We start from the raw sequence: 14,790 nt of genomic DNA, 5'->3' as shown, positions 1-14,790 counted from the left end.
AGAACGGCGGGGCGCGCGCACAGCCCGCTGGGAATGAGAAGGGCACCGGGGGGGGTGTGTGTGTGTGTGTGGGGAGGGGGGGGGGCCGGGCGGCCATCTTGAGAGTGGCGGGCGGGACGCGGCTGGCAGGCTTTGGGGGCCCCCTCACGGCTCCCTCACGGCCCCTCCTGGTTTGTGGGGGAAATTAATGGAGAAATGGGGTTTGGGGGGTTAAAAAAAAGCGCAGTGGTTGCTCTCCGGGGGCTTCTGCCCTAAGGGGTCGGGGTTGGTGCGGGCTGTGGTGTGTGCCTGTGGGGGGGTGCCTCCTGGATTCCCCTCCAAGAGCAGTTTGTCCTCTTTAAACCCCTGCTGTAGACCCGTCGTTGAAAATGTGATAGATTTCACTTTTAAAATTTTATCTTCGGTTTTATTATTACACTTTTTTATTGCTCAGTATTCTTAATCGTGCTGCAAACTGGCCTTCACAGCAATACAAGTGCCGTAGCACCACGGGCTCACGAGTGGCAAACACAACCTCTAAGACAGACAGCCTGGGGTCTGGGGTAGGTGTCCTGGTACAGGAACCTTGGGGTTGTCATTAATCCATCACAGATGTTGCCACCAGCTTCTGTTCGTGTTTTTATACTTCTGACGCCTCAAAGAGTTATTCCTGGGGTGAGACGATAGAGGTGAGAAGAGCGGTGAGAATCTCCAACCACCACGAAGATTTCCAGCACCCTGGTATTTTAGAAGAAAACCAGGTCTTTTGTTGTTTCAGTCCCCAGGAAACTTAGACTCAAACCAAAACAAACAAACAAACAAAAAGAACAAACAACAAGAACGAAAAAGACACCGCCAAAGCCCCAATCACTTCATAAATGTTAACTGCATTTTCCTTCCATAGTCTCCAGAACGGTTTGCTTCAGAATAAGATTGCCCTCTTGTGGACAAACACCAGTAAGTCTGGGAGCTGTTGTCAGAGGGCTGTTCACATGTCAGACACGTTCAATTATTTTACGTGCATGTGTGATTTAGTCAGTGAAATAAAAGTCTTTTCTGAGATAACTTGCTCTTACCACTTGTTTCCTACGGCTCACCGTTACAGGTTTTGACATCTAGCCTGGTTCACCCCTTCATATTGTGATCTGATCGGCCTGTCAGAATGATTCACTGAGCTTTACTCTGGAATGGATGCGAGATTTTAACACTGGAGCTTAGGGAGACCCAACAGAAGACACATTCATTACTTCAGAGGGTCTCGGGGTCAGCTACTCCATTACAGGTCAGTTCGAAACCTACAATCGATTTTAATGTAATGAAAGATTTCAGAGAAGTTCAGAACAGCATGCCTCTTGCACACTGTAAACTGCATGATGAAAGCCTGGATTATCTCATGTGGGCCCAGAAGATGACTCACCAATACCATCATAAGACAATTTACTTCAAAACACCTACAATACTTAGCCAAGTTTTAGAGTTGTATAACACCGTGGGTTGTTGATTTGATATTTTGTCACTCCCTTTTTATTCTTTCTTCTGCCTTTCTTCCCAATCATTGGAGCTTAGTTTGTCAGTTTATACGAAGCTGGAATTTATCTGGCAGGATAATTGGATCTCCTAGCAAAATGTCACATTAGGTAGGAAGTATGGATGATGCCCTTGCAAAACTAGTTAATAGAAAAAAGGCTTAATTGCTGCTTGAGTAATATTGATCAAATGCAGTCATTCTACCTATGCATTTCTATATTAGGTACCACTGTAACCTGCACAATACAAACAGTCCCACGCTCGCATTTGCTCAGATGGGTGGATGTTAATTTCCTAGAGATGTTTCTGGAAACAATGCTACTCAGGTGAATAAATTTTTGTTGGACTCTGCTGGGAGCGATGATCCTCAGTGGGTGACAGTTATGACTGAAGGCCTGTGCAGAGAACTTGTGTCCCACAATTTGGCATCTCTTTATGGGCTCTTGAAGCTAAACGTGATGCTCTGGAGTCCCTGCAGTTATCGCTGAGATTATCTTCTGAGATTGTGTGTAATCTCAGAAGTGGTGGTGGAAGGGACAAACGCAAGGCTAGCTTGACCATGGCTTTGTCTAGCCAAATCCTGAAAGGCTCCTAGCTCAGAGACCACAGCTTCTCTGGGCAGCCTGATCCAGAGCTGTGCTATGGTCACTGTAAAGAATATTTTGCTTACATCCAGCATGAACATCCTGAGTCACAAATTGTGGCCATTTAATACTTTCTGCCACTACCAAGAAGGTTTCATCTCCGTTGTCTTCATAACTACCTTTCAGGTAGTTGTAGCTGCTGGCAGATTGCTTCTAAGTTGGTTCTCAGCCTGCCCTGATACACAGAGGTCCTGCCCCAGCAGCAAAACCTCGTACTTCTTGCTGAGCGTTGTGAGGTTTCTGTTGGCCCTGACCTAAAGTTTATCATCATGGTGCCTCTGGAAGGTGTTCCCACTATTCAGTATGTCAGCGCTTTCCCTAAATTAAGTCAGCCACAAAGTTGCTGAAGAAGCACTCTTCGGTAACTGTGCCTCCAGCTAACTAATTAATTGTAGTTTTATATATATAAAATACATATATACACAAATATAATATATAGAATATATAATTAGTTCTAATTACTAAATACTTAGTGCCCTCAGGTTACTAATAAAGCGATGGGGCGACACAAATCCCAACAGAGACCCAGGTCTTCCCTGTTCATTACCGGCTGTCATCTGGACAGAGAATCACTGATGGCTGCGCTCCGAGCCCAGTGGCTGAGCTATTTTTCAGCCAGCATAACAGGGCATTTACCCAGCCCAAACTTCTTCAGCTTGCTAATGAGTGTGGTGTCAAAAGTCTCACTGAAGTCAAGGTAGATCACATCTGCTACTTTCCACTTTCCCCACAGCCTGTCATCTCAGCCTAGAGGGCAGCTGTAATTGTCATCCTGACTGATTAATATTCCTGGCTCTTTCTCCTCATGTTACTTCCACCTAAGGAGCTCATATTTTTTTTTTTGCTGTTAATCCCAAAGACTGTGACCTTGTATTTTGCAGTACTGAATTTTGACCCTTTTCAACCATTTCAGTCCTCAAGGCAGGCAACTTTTTTCCTTCTCTAGAATACTATGATCCTTCCCCAGGTTTTAAATGACTCTCAACTGTGATTGCGAGTTGACTCAGAATAGGGAGTTTGAGAAATTGCAGCATGAAAGGAAGTAGACTTGGCATGGACTTGGCTTCAGGGTAGGACCGTTCTGCATTGAGCCACAGAAGGATTTTTTTAGTGAAAAATTTTTCTTCCGTACAATCCCCAGTGCAAGGGAGAAACATTTCCAAAAGGTATGTAGGGAGTGAAGGGAGTGTGACCTAGAAAAACTAGTAAGATGCATATGTCAAATACAGTTAATTTTTTTACTAATGATACTGATCTATATATATAAAATGCTGAACAGAACACTTACTTCTCTGTGTTTGGCCTTAGGCTACATTCCTCATCAAAGGCAAAGAAACCCTGTTGACACTTCTCGTGGTGAGTAAATCAGTCATAAGAGCACCAGATCTCTTTTCCAAGAAACATACAGAAAAATGTATATTGGAAATTAGGACTCCTGGGTTTTTCCCCAGAGCTCAGCATATTCTTGAAACAAAGGTGCTCAGACTCCTTACTTTCTCCCCTGCCTGCCTAGCAAACTTTCTGTGCAGCTGGTCTCATGGCACTTCTTTTGTCCACCATCTTCCTCTTTCCCAGTGAACCCTGAAGGAGCACCATGGTGATTAGGGGCAGAAGGACTCTGCACCCCATCCCTGCACACCTACTTGTGTGCTGGACTCTTTGTAGCAGACCGGTGAGCAGCTGGTCCATCCTAGACATGTGCTCTTTTACAAAGTGGGAATGAGGCAGCACGGTAATTTTATGCAAATCCATGTGCAGATTAAAAAATTAATCAAATTCTGAAATTTTCATTTAAAGAGATTAGTCTCGAAAAATCCCCCATCTAATCCTCCCCAAATAGTCGCTTGGAACAAACCTTCACTGCTTTGTTTTCCTCCTGGGTTCAGTGCATCTCCTAGAAAATTTTCTTGTGATGCTTTCGGGACCATCTGGAACAGCAAGTTTGAGTTGGAGCAGGGCTCAGCAGGCAAATTAAATTTGATATATCAAATGATAGAGGAGATGTGTCAGTAAGTGGGGACATGGGAGTTGAGCGCAGTAAAGTCGGTGAACGCAGTACGCTGTGCTGTACTTCATAGGTAAACTCCCACGGCAGTGCATGAAAAATGGAAGCAGTAAGCCTCGGTGAGTCTAACGGTAATTTACATACCAAGAGGCCAGAAGAAAGTCATGTAGCAAGTAAAACGAGTAGCGAGAGACACCGTTAAAACTTGCTGTATCTGGAAGTTTACTACAGTAACAAAGATGTAATCTGTCTTTTACAGCCTGAGCTCAAAATTATCCTCAAACAATTGGGGTTTGATCTAGTGCCATCTCAGATTTTTTTCCAGTCCCCTCAGGGCTTTTGGAGTCAGCTCGGTATGCCATGGGCCAACCACCAATCATTGCCACTCCAAAGGAAAACCATAGAAGTCCTGATGACATTAGAAATAAACTACCTTAGAACACTGAAGATCTCAATTAAATCGTATGTCCCAGAGCGTTCATAGACGGCATCCTCACATCTTGCAGCACGTGAAACTGGGGCTGTGTGGCTGAATCAGCCTGCAGCAAGCCCAATTGCCCCAGCTTTAAGAAAACCCCAAGCCTGTGCCGCAAACCCTTGAACAAACCTCTGACCATAGCACCCAGAATAATTCAGCTCTGCTCAGTGATGGCAGACTAGTCCCTAGAAGGGAATATTTTCCCACCTTTCAAATACCTGCCATTCAGTCTGGCACTGGCTCATTTTTCTCACTGCATAGGCAGCTCGTTTGTGAACTCTTTTCCTCCCCAGTGTGACTCCAAGCTTATGACTTAGACTGTTCCCCTCTGTGCCCATGCTTTTGGTCTCATGCCACCATCCAATTTACCTGGCAGCTTGCCACGTGTCTGCCCCTGGTGCTGGCTTGTTTCTGTCTCCTTCTGACTTTGGCTCCTAGCCTGCAGAATTGCTTTAATTAAAAAGTTAATGAAAGGTAATGCAAACGCGTGTTTTGCCTGTGTTTTATCACGGTGCAGCTCCTCTCCTAGAGAAGGTGAAAATGAGGAGCTAGGGTTTTGCTGCTTTTTGTGGAAAGAGTTACCAGTGGAAGTTTCTACAGTCTTAGGAGGAGCCTTATGAAGAAAAAGCTTATAATGGTGGTGCGTGCAAACAAGTATGTTGATGGTGACCATTATTCACCAATGAAAGCTGAGGAAGTTTTCATTTAGAGGGGATTGATCTAAGCCCCTTCCAGTCTGCCAGCTCTCTTTGTAACAGGTAATTCTCAACATCATTTTCCTCCTAAGATTAGTGCAATCTTGTGGAAAACTTTCTAAAAGCCTTTCTAAATATACCGTAATGCCAAAAATGTCCCAGGCAGGGACAAAGAGAAGGTGAAACCTCAGCCCCGCTAGTGCCCATAGTGTGACTGTATATACAGAGAGAAGAGGGCTAGTGCATCCCCATGTGATTTCCCTGAGAAACTGGGAAATTGAGGTTACTACATGAAGCAACGTAGGTCATATCATAAGCCCCCTTTTCCAGCCCAGATTCCTCCTAGCCAGCAGTGGGAAGGGGAGTAGTAGCAGTAACTGGCAGTTACACCATTTCTATACCCTCCATCCACGGAGGTAATCTGCGAGCTGCCATTTCGATTATTTTTCTTTCCTATGCTGTCTCTCCCTGGGTGCGGGGTGATACTCGGTTCTCTTGATCTTGTTAAAAAAAGCCCTGGTAAAATGAGTAGGAGTTTTTATTTTTTTAATATCTACACTGGATTTCATAGCTCTGATTTATAGCTGTTCCCTGATGACATTTAGTACCTGGTGCCTGAGACCGTATAAATAAATTACATAAAAATGGATTCGTGACATCATTAGTAGCACCCCCATTCCAAGGGGAGCCTCCAGTGAGCCTGCATGTCTAATCAGAGCTGACAGGGAGCAGAATTACACACGGAGACCTCCGAAGCTGATGGGTCTGTGCCAAATTCAGCTCTCCATTGTATTGGTGTAGTTGGATAACCCCTGAATGCAAGGAGATTTGCACCAGATTTATTCTGCTTTTACACCTGTGTGCTGAGGTTGGTATCAGTGACGGTGTGCCTTAAAATCTTCAGAAGCAGTGCAAAGACATGCACTGCCTTCAACAGACTCTGGATCAGACCTTGATGGTTAAATTATAATCTGAGTTCAGAGTGCAGAAAAGAGATTACATGCCTGCTATTGTAGTGAAATGCTTTCCAGACCAGAGCAAGCATTAGCAGTATGCACACAAGTGCTAGATGAATTAAGCTGGCATTTATTTTTTCATCTCCAGTAGGAGAGGATTGCTTTTAAACGACTCACGCCTGCTGTGTCATGTCTGGAGTTGGAGCTGAGAGGAGCCGCCGGCAGGGTACATGTGACAGGATCCGCAGTTGCAGGTCTGGTTGTACTCAATTCCCCTGGTCTTCAGGGTCAGCCATGCACAGAAACATCAAGGCAGAGACAGAGCCTGTTAAAAGCTTTGGGGTTTTATTTTCTTAAACTTGCCTGGCTCTATTTAGGCCTTTTTTTTTTTCCCAGCCTTCTCTGTAAACACTGTATCACAGCTCGGACAAGGTGACCTGGAGCATGATGCACCTCTTGTTTTCTAACACCTTTCTCTGATTGCACTACGCTGCCAGGTGAATTAGAGACCTGCTGGGAAAGGAGATGCCAATCTCGGTTCCTGAGAGGTGCATGGTTCACTTCACTGGTATTAGCATGGTTACTCAGGCCCTCATTGTGAGATGGCTGAGGCTCAGTGGTTTAAACTGCTTACAGCACCAGCTGCCATGAGATTTAGGAACCTAGGAACAAAGTGGTCAGTACACCTTCCCTTTCCCATCTCTTCTCATGATTGAAAAGACAGTCTGGAGCAGTATGTAAGGGGAGCTTAGATAGGTAGCTTATCTGCCCTGGGTTTTGCCTTTAAAACATGTTTCTCCTAAGCACTGAATCTTTTTTTTCTTTCTTCTCCATCAAACCTATGACTCACCATACTATGGTTTTGTCTGCGAGTCCTTTGTCCAATGGATTTCAGAGTGTGCCCAAGTTTCATTGCCTGAGAAGGTGCTTGGGTGGAGTTTTTCACCGAGCCTTTGGGTCTGTCCTCTGTCTTTGCAGCAAGGGCTGGTTTAGACCCAGAGGAGCTGTTGGGAAGCTTGTTGGCTTAATGATTAACACCTGTCAGTGCCAGGGGAGCATTAGGACAAAGGGACCTCTGAACTTGTGTGTTCTTGCAGAAGAGGAGCCAGACACTGGCCTTGTACTGAAACATATCCTTTTAGTAGAAATAGAATTAACTGGCAGGTAATTTGAATGGTTCTGTGATTAAGTGTGTTGCCAGGGCTGCCTCAGCTTCCTGGCACCCTTCCCTAATTGCCTGCACCATAATTGCCATGAGCTAGAGAGATGCAGATGACAAGGGTCTTTGGTTCTGGGAAACCAGCAACAAACTTGCTGCCAGTTAATGGAGGGAAGAAGTGCTGTGAGGGAACAGACACGTGCATGCAGGCAGGAGCTGCCTTTCCTCTGTCAGGATGACTGTTTGCCCTTGAGCAGCTGAGATTCTTCAGTCCATGCTCATATCTGCTGCGTGGAATTCTAATACTTGGTAGAGACTAGCTCAAACAGACTTTCAGAGACCCAGCTGGGAACTTTGCCTGGATCCAAAGTCCTACCTGATCTCGAAATATGACTTTAATGCATAATGAGAGGACTGAAAAATAAAGGAGAATGGAGCCCTGTGTTAATTTGCTGTTTGCTGGGGAAACCTCATCACTGGTCTTTCTGCAGCAAGGGATCCGGCAGCCAACAAGCACGTTGGTTTTGGGTTTGATTCTCCAAAGTCTGTACGTGGTACTCTGGGGGAAAATGGGGCAATGCACAGCCACAGAATGAGGTCAGCATTTGGCTAGCACATGGAAGGGAGTTTATGTAGTGAAAAGCTGTTCCACTCGGATGCCCTGCTCTCTCTGGGACAGAGAGCAGCCTCCATGGTTTGGAAAAGTGTCAAACACTGAGCACATCGAAATGATGGCTTTCCAGTGGCAAATTTACAATGACAGAGGAGCTGTCTGGCAGGGCTCACCTTCCCTGTGGGAGGCGATGAGATTGCAGGGGAACCACAAGCTGACAGGTAGTTTGAATGTGACGCTGTCCTCTCCCTCCTGCCTGGGGAGAGGTTGGAAAAATGCAGTTGATAGGAGGAAATCTTAGGAGGAAACAGGAGCTAGCAGTCCACGGGCCACGATTTGGCTTCCTTGCTCTCCCTGTAACCACCCTGTCTATTTTCCTAGTGAACAAAGTGTGAACAAAATGCTTTCCCTTGCAGGCTGGAAGGTGCTGTCTGCTGGAGCTCCTGAGGCCTCGTCAGCAAAGTGTGTGCAAGCCCACCCCACCCAGGCAGCATGTCCCTTCGTGAGCACGCGCTGTCCCTCTTCCGCAGTGCGGTGGGCACTGTCCGGCCGGCCCCAATGCTGAAGAGGGCTGTGAAGCTGCAGGGAGACGGGTGCCCGCAGCTGATAGTGAAGGGCCGGGCCTTTCCCGTGAAGAGGAACCTGTACCTGGTGGGGTTTGGCAAGGCTGTGCTGGGGATGGCAGCAGCTGCAGAAGAGATCCTGGGGGACCACCTCATTCGGGGGATCGTCAGTGTGCCACTAGGCATCCAGGAGAGCCTGCAGCGAGCGGGAATGCAGTAAGGGAGCCTGTGACTGGGCGCTTTGGGTGGGGGTAAACTGCCAGGTTTGTCCTCTGGGGGATGTTGCTGTGAACCCTCTGAATCCTTTCCATCTGCCCTTGCTCTGTTGCCCACCCTGTCCACCACACCCTGACCTTCAACCTCCATTGCTCCATCACATCCCAGTGGCACCAGTGACAATTTTTTGTGTTGACTGCGCTGCCTCCCCAGCCCTGGGAAGAGATGCACAGCAAAGGCCACCTCCCTGTCCTGGTCACTTGCCGTTTCCCTCTGGTGCAGCCAGCTGACAGCCTGGCTGCCTGCGTAGGTGCTGGTGTCAGTGGTGTGATTGCTTTCCTTACCCCTCCAGGGAGATGCTGCTGAAGCCGCACAGCAGAATCCAGGTCATCGAAGGCGCAAAGAACAACCTCCCTGACCCCGAGGCTCTGAGGGGAGCAGGTGCCATTCAGGAGCTGGCTCAGGGCCTGACAGCAGACGACCTGCTCCTCGTGCTCATCTCAGGTGGGGATCCCAGGGCATGGGCCCTGCTGAAGGCCCCTGTTGCTGCTGTAGTCCCTCCAGATGCATGCCCGCACGTGGCTGTGCAGCACTGCTGTGCTGTGCCGGCCTTGGTAGTGATTTTTCCTCTCCCTCCTCCCACAAACTTTCCTCCAGGAATGCAGCAGGGGAGAGCAGGGGGCTGCCAGCTGCTGCAGAGGACAGGCTGCCTCCCAGCACTGCGGAGAGGCTGAGCTGTGCAGGCTGGGCCCACTGCTGTGAGACGCTGGCACACAGCTTGTCAGCTGCCCTCACCTTTTGGCAAAGGTGGCACTTTTTTCCTGCCCCCTCCTTACAGCTGCAGGTGCAGGTTTGGGAGAATCAGTGCTCAGCTGACTCACAAGCTCCGAATCTGCATGGGGATGTGAGTCTGGAAGCTGAAGTTCGGGACTAGCCTCGGGAAGCACATTGCCACAGCCTGAGCTCAGCTGGGTGAATCAGGGCAAAAGCAAGCAGGGGGTTGGAGCAGCTCTGTTGAAACCCCCTGGTCTCTGCTTGGTAATTTTCTCTATTTGCTTTGTGGATGCTGGAGCATGATCCAGCGCAGGGAGCGCAGTGCTGCTAGGCAGACACCCAAGTGGCTGGCAGCTAGCTGTGCTTGCTGGGGATTCCCTTGGGTTTCCTCCTGTCCTCTGGCTACCAGCATCTCCGAGAGACTCCTCAGCCCTTCAGGGAGCCTGCACAGGATCTACCCGCGGCTGCAGCTCCCCGTGCACGTGCACTCCCACTCAGCAGCCGGTCCCCAACTGCTCCTGCCTCTCAGCTAGATCCCTGGCTATTGACTGAAACACAGGCATTTGCATTTGTTTTTCTTGCTCATCATGTTTTATTGATGCTGATTTGTCTCAAACCTCTGAGCAGGTTTTGCCTTTTGACGGTAGCTTTCGGTTGTACTTTTGTGCATGTTCACCCTCTGTTCAGATCTTGCTCTTTTCTGTTCTGTATCTTCCATCCATTTCACTTCTCCATTCTAGTCTTTTTTCTTGCCTTCTTTTCTGCATTTCCAATGCCCACGTGTATCAGTTGCACTGTCAGAATTCCCATCGATAAGACTGTCACCATGGGTGTGCTTTCTCTTGTTATTCTGTCCCCCTTTTCTTTCCTCCCAGGCTTTCCTCGTGTCCTGATGGAAAACGTGCTCAATCCCTGCCATCTCTTCTACATTCTAGGGGGTGGTTCAGCCCTGCTGCCTGCTCCCATCCCTCCCATCCTCCTCGAAGAGAAAGAGAAACTGACAAAGATGCTGGCTTCCAGAGGAGCTGCCATACAGGAGCTGAACACTGTCCGGAAGACTCTGTCCTTGCTGAAGGGTGGAGGGCTGGCCCGGCTCGCATATCCCGCACAGGTAACAGGGGTCTGCTTGTGCAGAGATCACCCGTCCGCCTTCAAACAATGGGTTAATCAACTCCCAGGGCTTTTTTCCTCACTGAGTGAACAACGCATGTGTGGTGTTTTGGAACTGTGCCTCAGATTTCACTGAGGATCCCAACTCTCAGGGAGATGGGTGCAAGGAGGGGGATTCAGACCTGGCCATCCCATCACACCACTCAGCAGTCCCCAGCCCTCCCCCAGCAGCAGTTTGTGATGTGCTGGTGCATTGCTGTGCTGCCTCCCACGGCGTTTCCAGGCCAGCTCTGACCCTTAGCTCACCCAGGGGCTGTTTTCAGTGTGTGCCATCACTGGCACGTAGGCTCAGCCCGCACTAGGTTCTCAGCCTAAGAGCCGGCTGTTTTCTGTCATGATGGTCCAGCATCAAAAGACACTGTAGGTCTTTGGGTTCAAGGAGGGCAAGGTGACTCTCATGGGACTTTAAAACAAAAATGGGCCAAGATCTGCCTTAGCACAAGTGTAACTCAGAGCAGTGCTTACACCATGACACTGGCATGGTCACCTGCCTCTGCCTTCCAAAATAACCCTCTGCCATTGCTCCTGGTAGGTGGTGAGCCTCATCCTTTCTGACGTGATCGGAGACCCCCTGGACATCATAGCAAGTGGGCCCACCGCTGCCAGCTCCCACAGCGTCCAAGACTGCCTTCAAGTCCTGTCCAAATACAACCTGCTGCAGAGCCTGCCCAAGTCAGTGGAAACAGTGCTCTCCAGCTCTCCCACGACACGCGCTACTCCAGAAGACTACTCCCACGTTTGCAACATCATCATCGGATCAAACACGCTGGCTTTGGACGAGGCCAAACGCCAGGCTGAGGGCCTGGGCTACGTGGCCCTGATTCTGAGCGCAGCAGTCTGCGGGGACATCGGCCACGTTGCTGCGCTGTACTGCCAGCTGATCAGGCTGCTCTGCCTGGACTTTGCTGGCCTCGGAGAAGGGCCTCTGGGCAACGAGGTGAGGGGGAACCTTCTGCAGCTGGCAGCAGAGCTAGATATCCCAGGCTTGAACCTGGCCGAGTTTCTGCAGGCCCTCCGAGGATTAGGGCCTGAAAAACCAGTCTGCATCCTTGCTGGCGGAGAAACCACAGTTCGGCTTCGAGGAAGCGGGAAGGGAGGAAGGAACCAGGAGCTGGCCCTGCGAGTGGGGCTGGGGCTGCACAGGGCACAGGGCACTGAGGCCAGCAGCCCCCTGGGGAGGTGCGAGATCATCTTCCTCAGCGGGGGGACGGACGGGCAGGACGGGCCGACAGGAGCAGCAGGGGCCTTCTGCAGCCCGGAGCTGGTGGACGAGGCGTTCCAGGAAGGCCTCGATGCGGAGGCTTTCCTCAGCAACAACGACTCCTATACCTTCTTCAGCCACTTCCAACGCGGGCGTCACCTCCTGGTGACAGGCTTGACAGGCACCAATGTCATGGATATCCAGGCTGTTTTAATTAGACCCAGGGATAGATCATGAAAGCTCCCTCTGCCGATATTCAGATGCGTTTAATTAGGACCAGGGGTAAATGAGGCAATAAGCACTGCAGACAAAACTGCTTAAATTAGGGCTAGCTGTCAAGTGTGCTAATATCTCTAATAGAAAGATTCCACTAATTAATCACGAGTGGATGTCCACAGCAAATGCACTGGGAACAGTCAAGCACTTGTAATTGGGATCTGAGAAAGGCAAGCAGTCACGTTGTGGACATGGAGGTTGCAGTTAGCACTTCTGAGAGCCACTGCTACTGTGACAGCTTCACAGAACAGAATAGAACGGCCTGGGTTGAAAAGGACCTTAAGGATCCTCTAGTTTCAACCCCCCTGCTCCATGCAGGGTTGCCAACCACCAGAGCAGGCTGCCCAGAGCCTCATCCAGCCTGGCCTTGAATGCCTCCAGGGATGGGGCATCCACAGCCTCTCTGGGCAACCTGTGCCAGTGCCTCAACGCCCTCTGAGTGCTGAGTGAAAAACTTCCTCCTAAGATACTAAGTTAGAGCAGAGCAGAGGGGGACAATCATCTCCCTCTCCCTTCTGGCCACCTCTTTTTTAATGCAGCCCAGGACGCAGTTGGCCTTCTGGGCTGCATACACGCACTGCTGGCTCATGTCCAGCTCCTCGTCCACCAGAACCCTCAAGTCCTTCTGCACAGGGCTGCTCCCGAGTTCTTCACCCAGTCTATATAAATACCTGGGATTGCCCCAGCCCAACTGCAACACCTTGCTCTTGGCCTTGTTGAACCTCGTTAGGTTCTCATGGGCCCACTTCTCCAGCCTGTCCAGGTCCCTTTGGGTGGCATCCCTTCCCTCTTGTATCAACTGCACCACTCAGCTTGGTGTCATCTGAAAACTAGCTGAGGGTGCACTCAACTCCGTCGTCTATGTCATTGATAAAGATGTTGAAGAGCACTGGTCCTAAGACTGATCCCTGAGGGACACCACTTGTGGTTTTTTGTTCGTTTGTTTGTTTTGTTGTTCTGGAATATAAAATTTATTTAAAGCTTATAAATGACTTCAACACTGCAAATTCTGTTTCAAAACACGAACCGTACACAGATATTTTTCATAACATTTAGGATAAAGATCATTGATAGCAGATCTCCCCAGATATACCATATCAGCTGAGAAGCATCAAGCAATCACACACAGATTTTTACTCTCTTCTCCAAAATACAATAGGCTCACATCTGCCTTTGCCGTGTATTAATGCATTAATGCAACCCCAACATTTAATGCAGGGTGAAAGGGCCAGAAATAGAACCAGCAATTAAACCATCAGCTCTCTTCCCAGCCCAACATTGTTCTCTGCACATGTGCCAACTGCTGGGCTGTGCTACTATTGCCTGCAAGTGTCATGAAAAGCTTCAAGTGTTCGGAAATCCCTCCACACGGGCAGCAGGCCATCCTGCAGGAACTTCCTGCAGCGCTGGCACAGAGCCTGGAACAGCTTTATGTAACTTCTTAACCAGGTCATGGAAGACCTGACCACCACACCGGGCATCCAAGGCAGCTGGTAGGGCAACAGAGGAGTGGTCGCATGATCCATCACCTTCTGAAACACCTGGTAGTTGGATTTGGACCGTATGTCAAGTTGCCATTGGTATAGACATTTTCACTGTAGCCTTTTACCATTGCCCGGTCAATGAAGAAGCTCCGTGTCACCATTGTGGCTTTTAGCACTTTTCCTTGGGTAACTAGAAGCATTGGCCCCGTTCGGCAGGGATAGCCGGGTAGTCCTTTCAGGGAACATCCTGTCAATGTGACAGAGCACATCATCGACACATCGAGGAGGTAAGATGAGGGTTGTTGCCTGGGTTTTTGGTCTGTGTTTTGCAGGTGCTCCCCTCTGGTTAACCCAAGTCTCTGCTGACTCGAAAGGCCAGGTGCTGGCCCTGCACGGTACTGCAACTTATTGACCATCTGTAGGCTTGAAGAAGTTCGCTGTAAAGAGGCCGTTTGTCCTGAACAGGATCTAGGCTCAGCAGTCCACTCTTGCGCACGGGATGGTTCTTAGTTTACCAACTGGATTGCTCAGACGCTCCAGCTCACCCAGGTCACAGCTGAGGGAGCGCAGGCTCTCCTGGAAGGCGGCCACAAAGCCCTTCTTGCATCCCTCCAGCATCTCCTTGTTCCACATGCCAACCTTCAGGCAGTCAAAGACCCTTTTCATGCTGGAGCACAGTGCCTGGGTGGTGGAGATGGCCTGGGAGGCCTCCAGGTTGACCCTAGGGCTCAGCACCCCGTGTGCCATCTTATCCTGGACCCAGCCGGCCTCCCTCCACTCCGGAGCATGGCGAGGTTGTGGTTAAAAGACATGAAGAAAGCGAGACCATGGCTTGGCTGCTGGGGAGAGCTCCCACTGTGGCTTTTGCAACCCCCGCTGATCCCAGGAGAGCTTCCGTGCCAGCGGTGTGTATGTTAAGAGCTTTCACGGCGATGTTTTCCAACCGGCCGGAAAACAGTCACGCATCCAGCCCGAGCCAGTGACCTTTCTTCTGTGCTTAGGCAGAAGTCGCTGTCACTCTGATTAACTCTGCTAATTCTGCAGAACAAA

The 14,790-nt window shown here is 49.4% G+C and overlaps 2 protein-coding genes across 5 annotated transcripts; one reads left to right on the top strand and one right to left on the bottom strand.

Annotated features, from left to right (window-relative positions):
* The first annotated feature begins 111 nt into the window (after window positions 1-111).
* Window positions 112-12,730, top strand: GLYCTK (glycerate kinase). Of its 4 annotated transcripts, none has more exons than XM_084292439.1 (9): window positions 112-170; window positions 434-542; window positions 1,085-1,261; window positions 3,459-3,506; window positions 6,433-6,538; window positions 8,473-8,835; window positions 9,188-9,339; window positions 10,545-10,720; window positions 11,312-12,730. In XM_084292439.1, the coding sequence occupies exons 6-9, from the start codon at window positions 8,549-8,551 to the stop codon at window positions 12,215-12,217; spliced, it is 1,521 nt and encodes a 506-aa protein (XP_084148565.1). In that variant the 5' UTR covers window positions 112-170; window positions 434-542; window positions 1,085-1,261; window positions 3,459-3,506; window positions 6,433-6,538; window positions 8,473-8,548; the 3' UTR covers window positions 12,218-12,730. The 4 variants fall into 4 exon arrangements, with proteins under 4 accessions (XP_084148565.1, XP_084148562.1, XP_084148564.1 ...); XM_084292436.1 differs by having other exon boundaries at window positions 10,485-10,720; XM_084292438.1 differs by lacking the exon at window positions 6,433-6,538 and having other exon boundaries at window positions 10,485-10,720.
* Window positions 12,731-13,572: 842 nt separating this feature from the next.
* Window positions 13,573-14,487, bottom strand: LOC311213148 (mediator of RNA polymerase II transcription subunit 27-like; the record flags this gene model as incomplete). The annotated part of the gene is given in 6 exon segments (XM_084292988.1): window positions 13,573-13,829; window positions 13,832-13,940; window positions 13,942-14,093; window positions 14,096-14,152; window positions 14,155-14,250; window positions 14,253-14,487. Coding segments are annotated over 6 exon segments (906 nt in total).
* Between the last annotated feature and the right edge of the window lie 303 nt (window positions 14,488-14,790).

Source organism: Netta rufina, assembly GCF_964035555.1.
Source record: "Netta rufina genome assembly, chromosome: 10".
NCBI lineage: Eukaryota > Metazoa > Chordata > Aves > Anseriformes > Anatidae > Netta > Netta rufina.
This window is presented reverse-complemented; position numbering and strand designations above follow the sequence as displayed.

Excerpts from the sequence above, each read along its gene's own strand:
- GLYCTK (XM_084292438.1), top strand. The coding sequence starts at position 8,549 with ATGTCCCTTCGTGAGCACGCGCTGTCCCTCTTCCGCAGTGCGGTGGGC. Across the intron at positions 9,340-10,484 it reads GCTCCTCGTGCTCATCTCAG|GCTTTCCTCGTGTCCTGATG; the intron begins GTGGGGATCCCA and ends CTTTCCTCCCAG. Across the intron at positions 10,721-11,311 it reads GGCTCGCATATCCCGCACAG|GTGGTGAGCCTCATCCTTTC; the intron begins GTAACAGGGGTC and ends TGCTCCTGGTAG.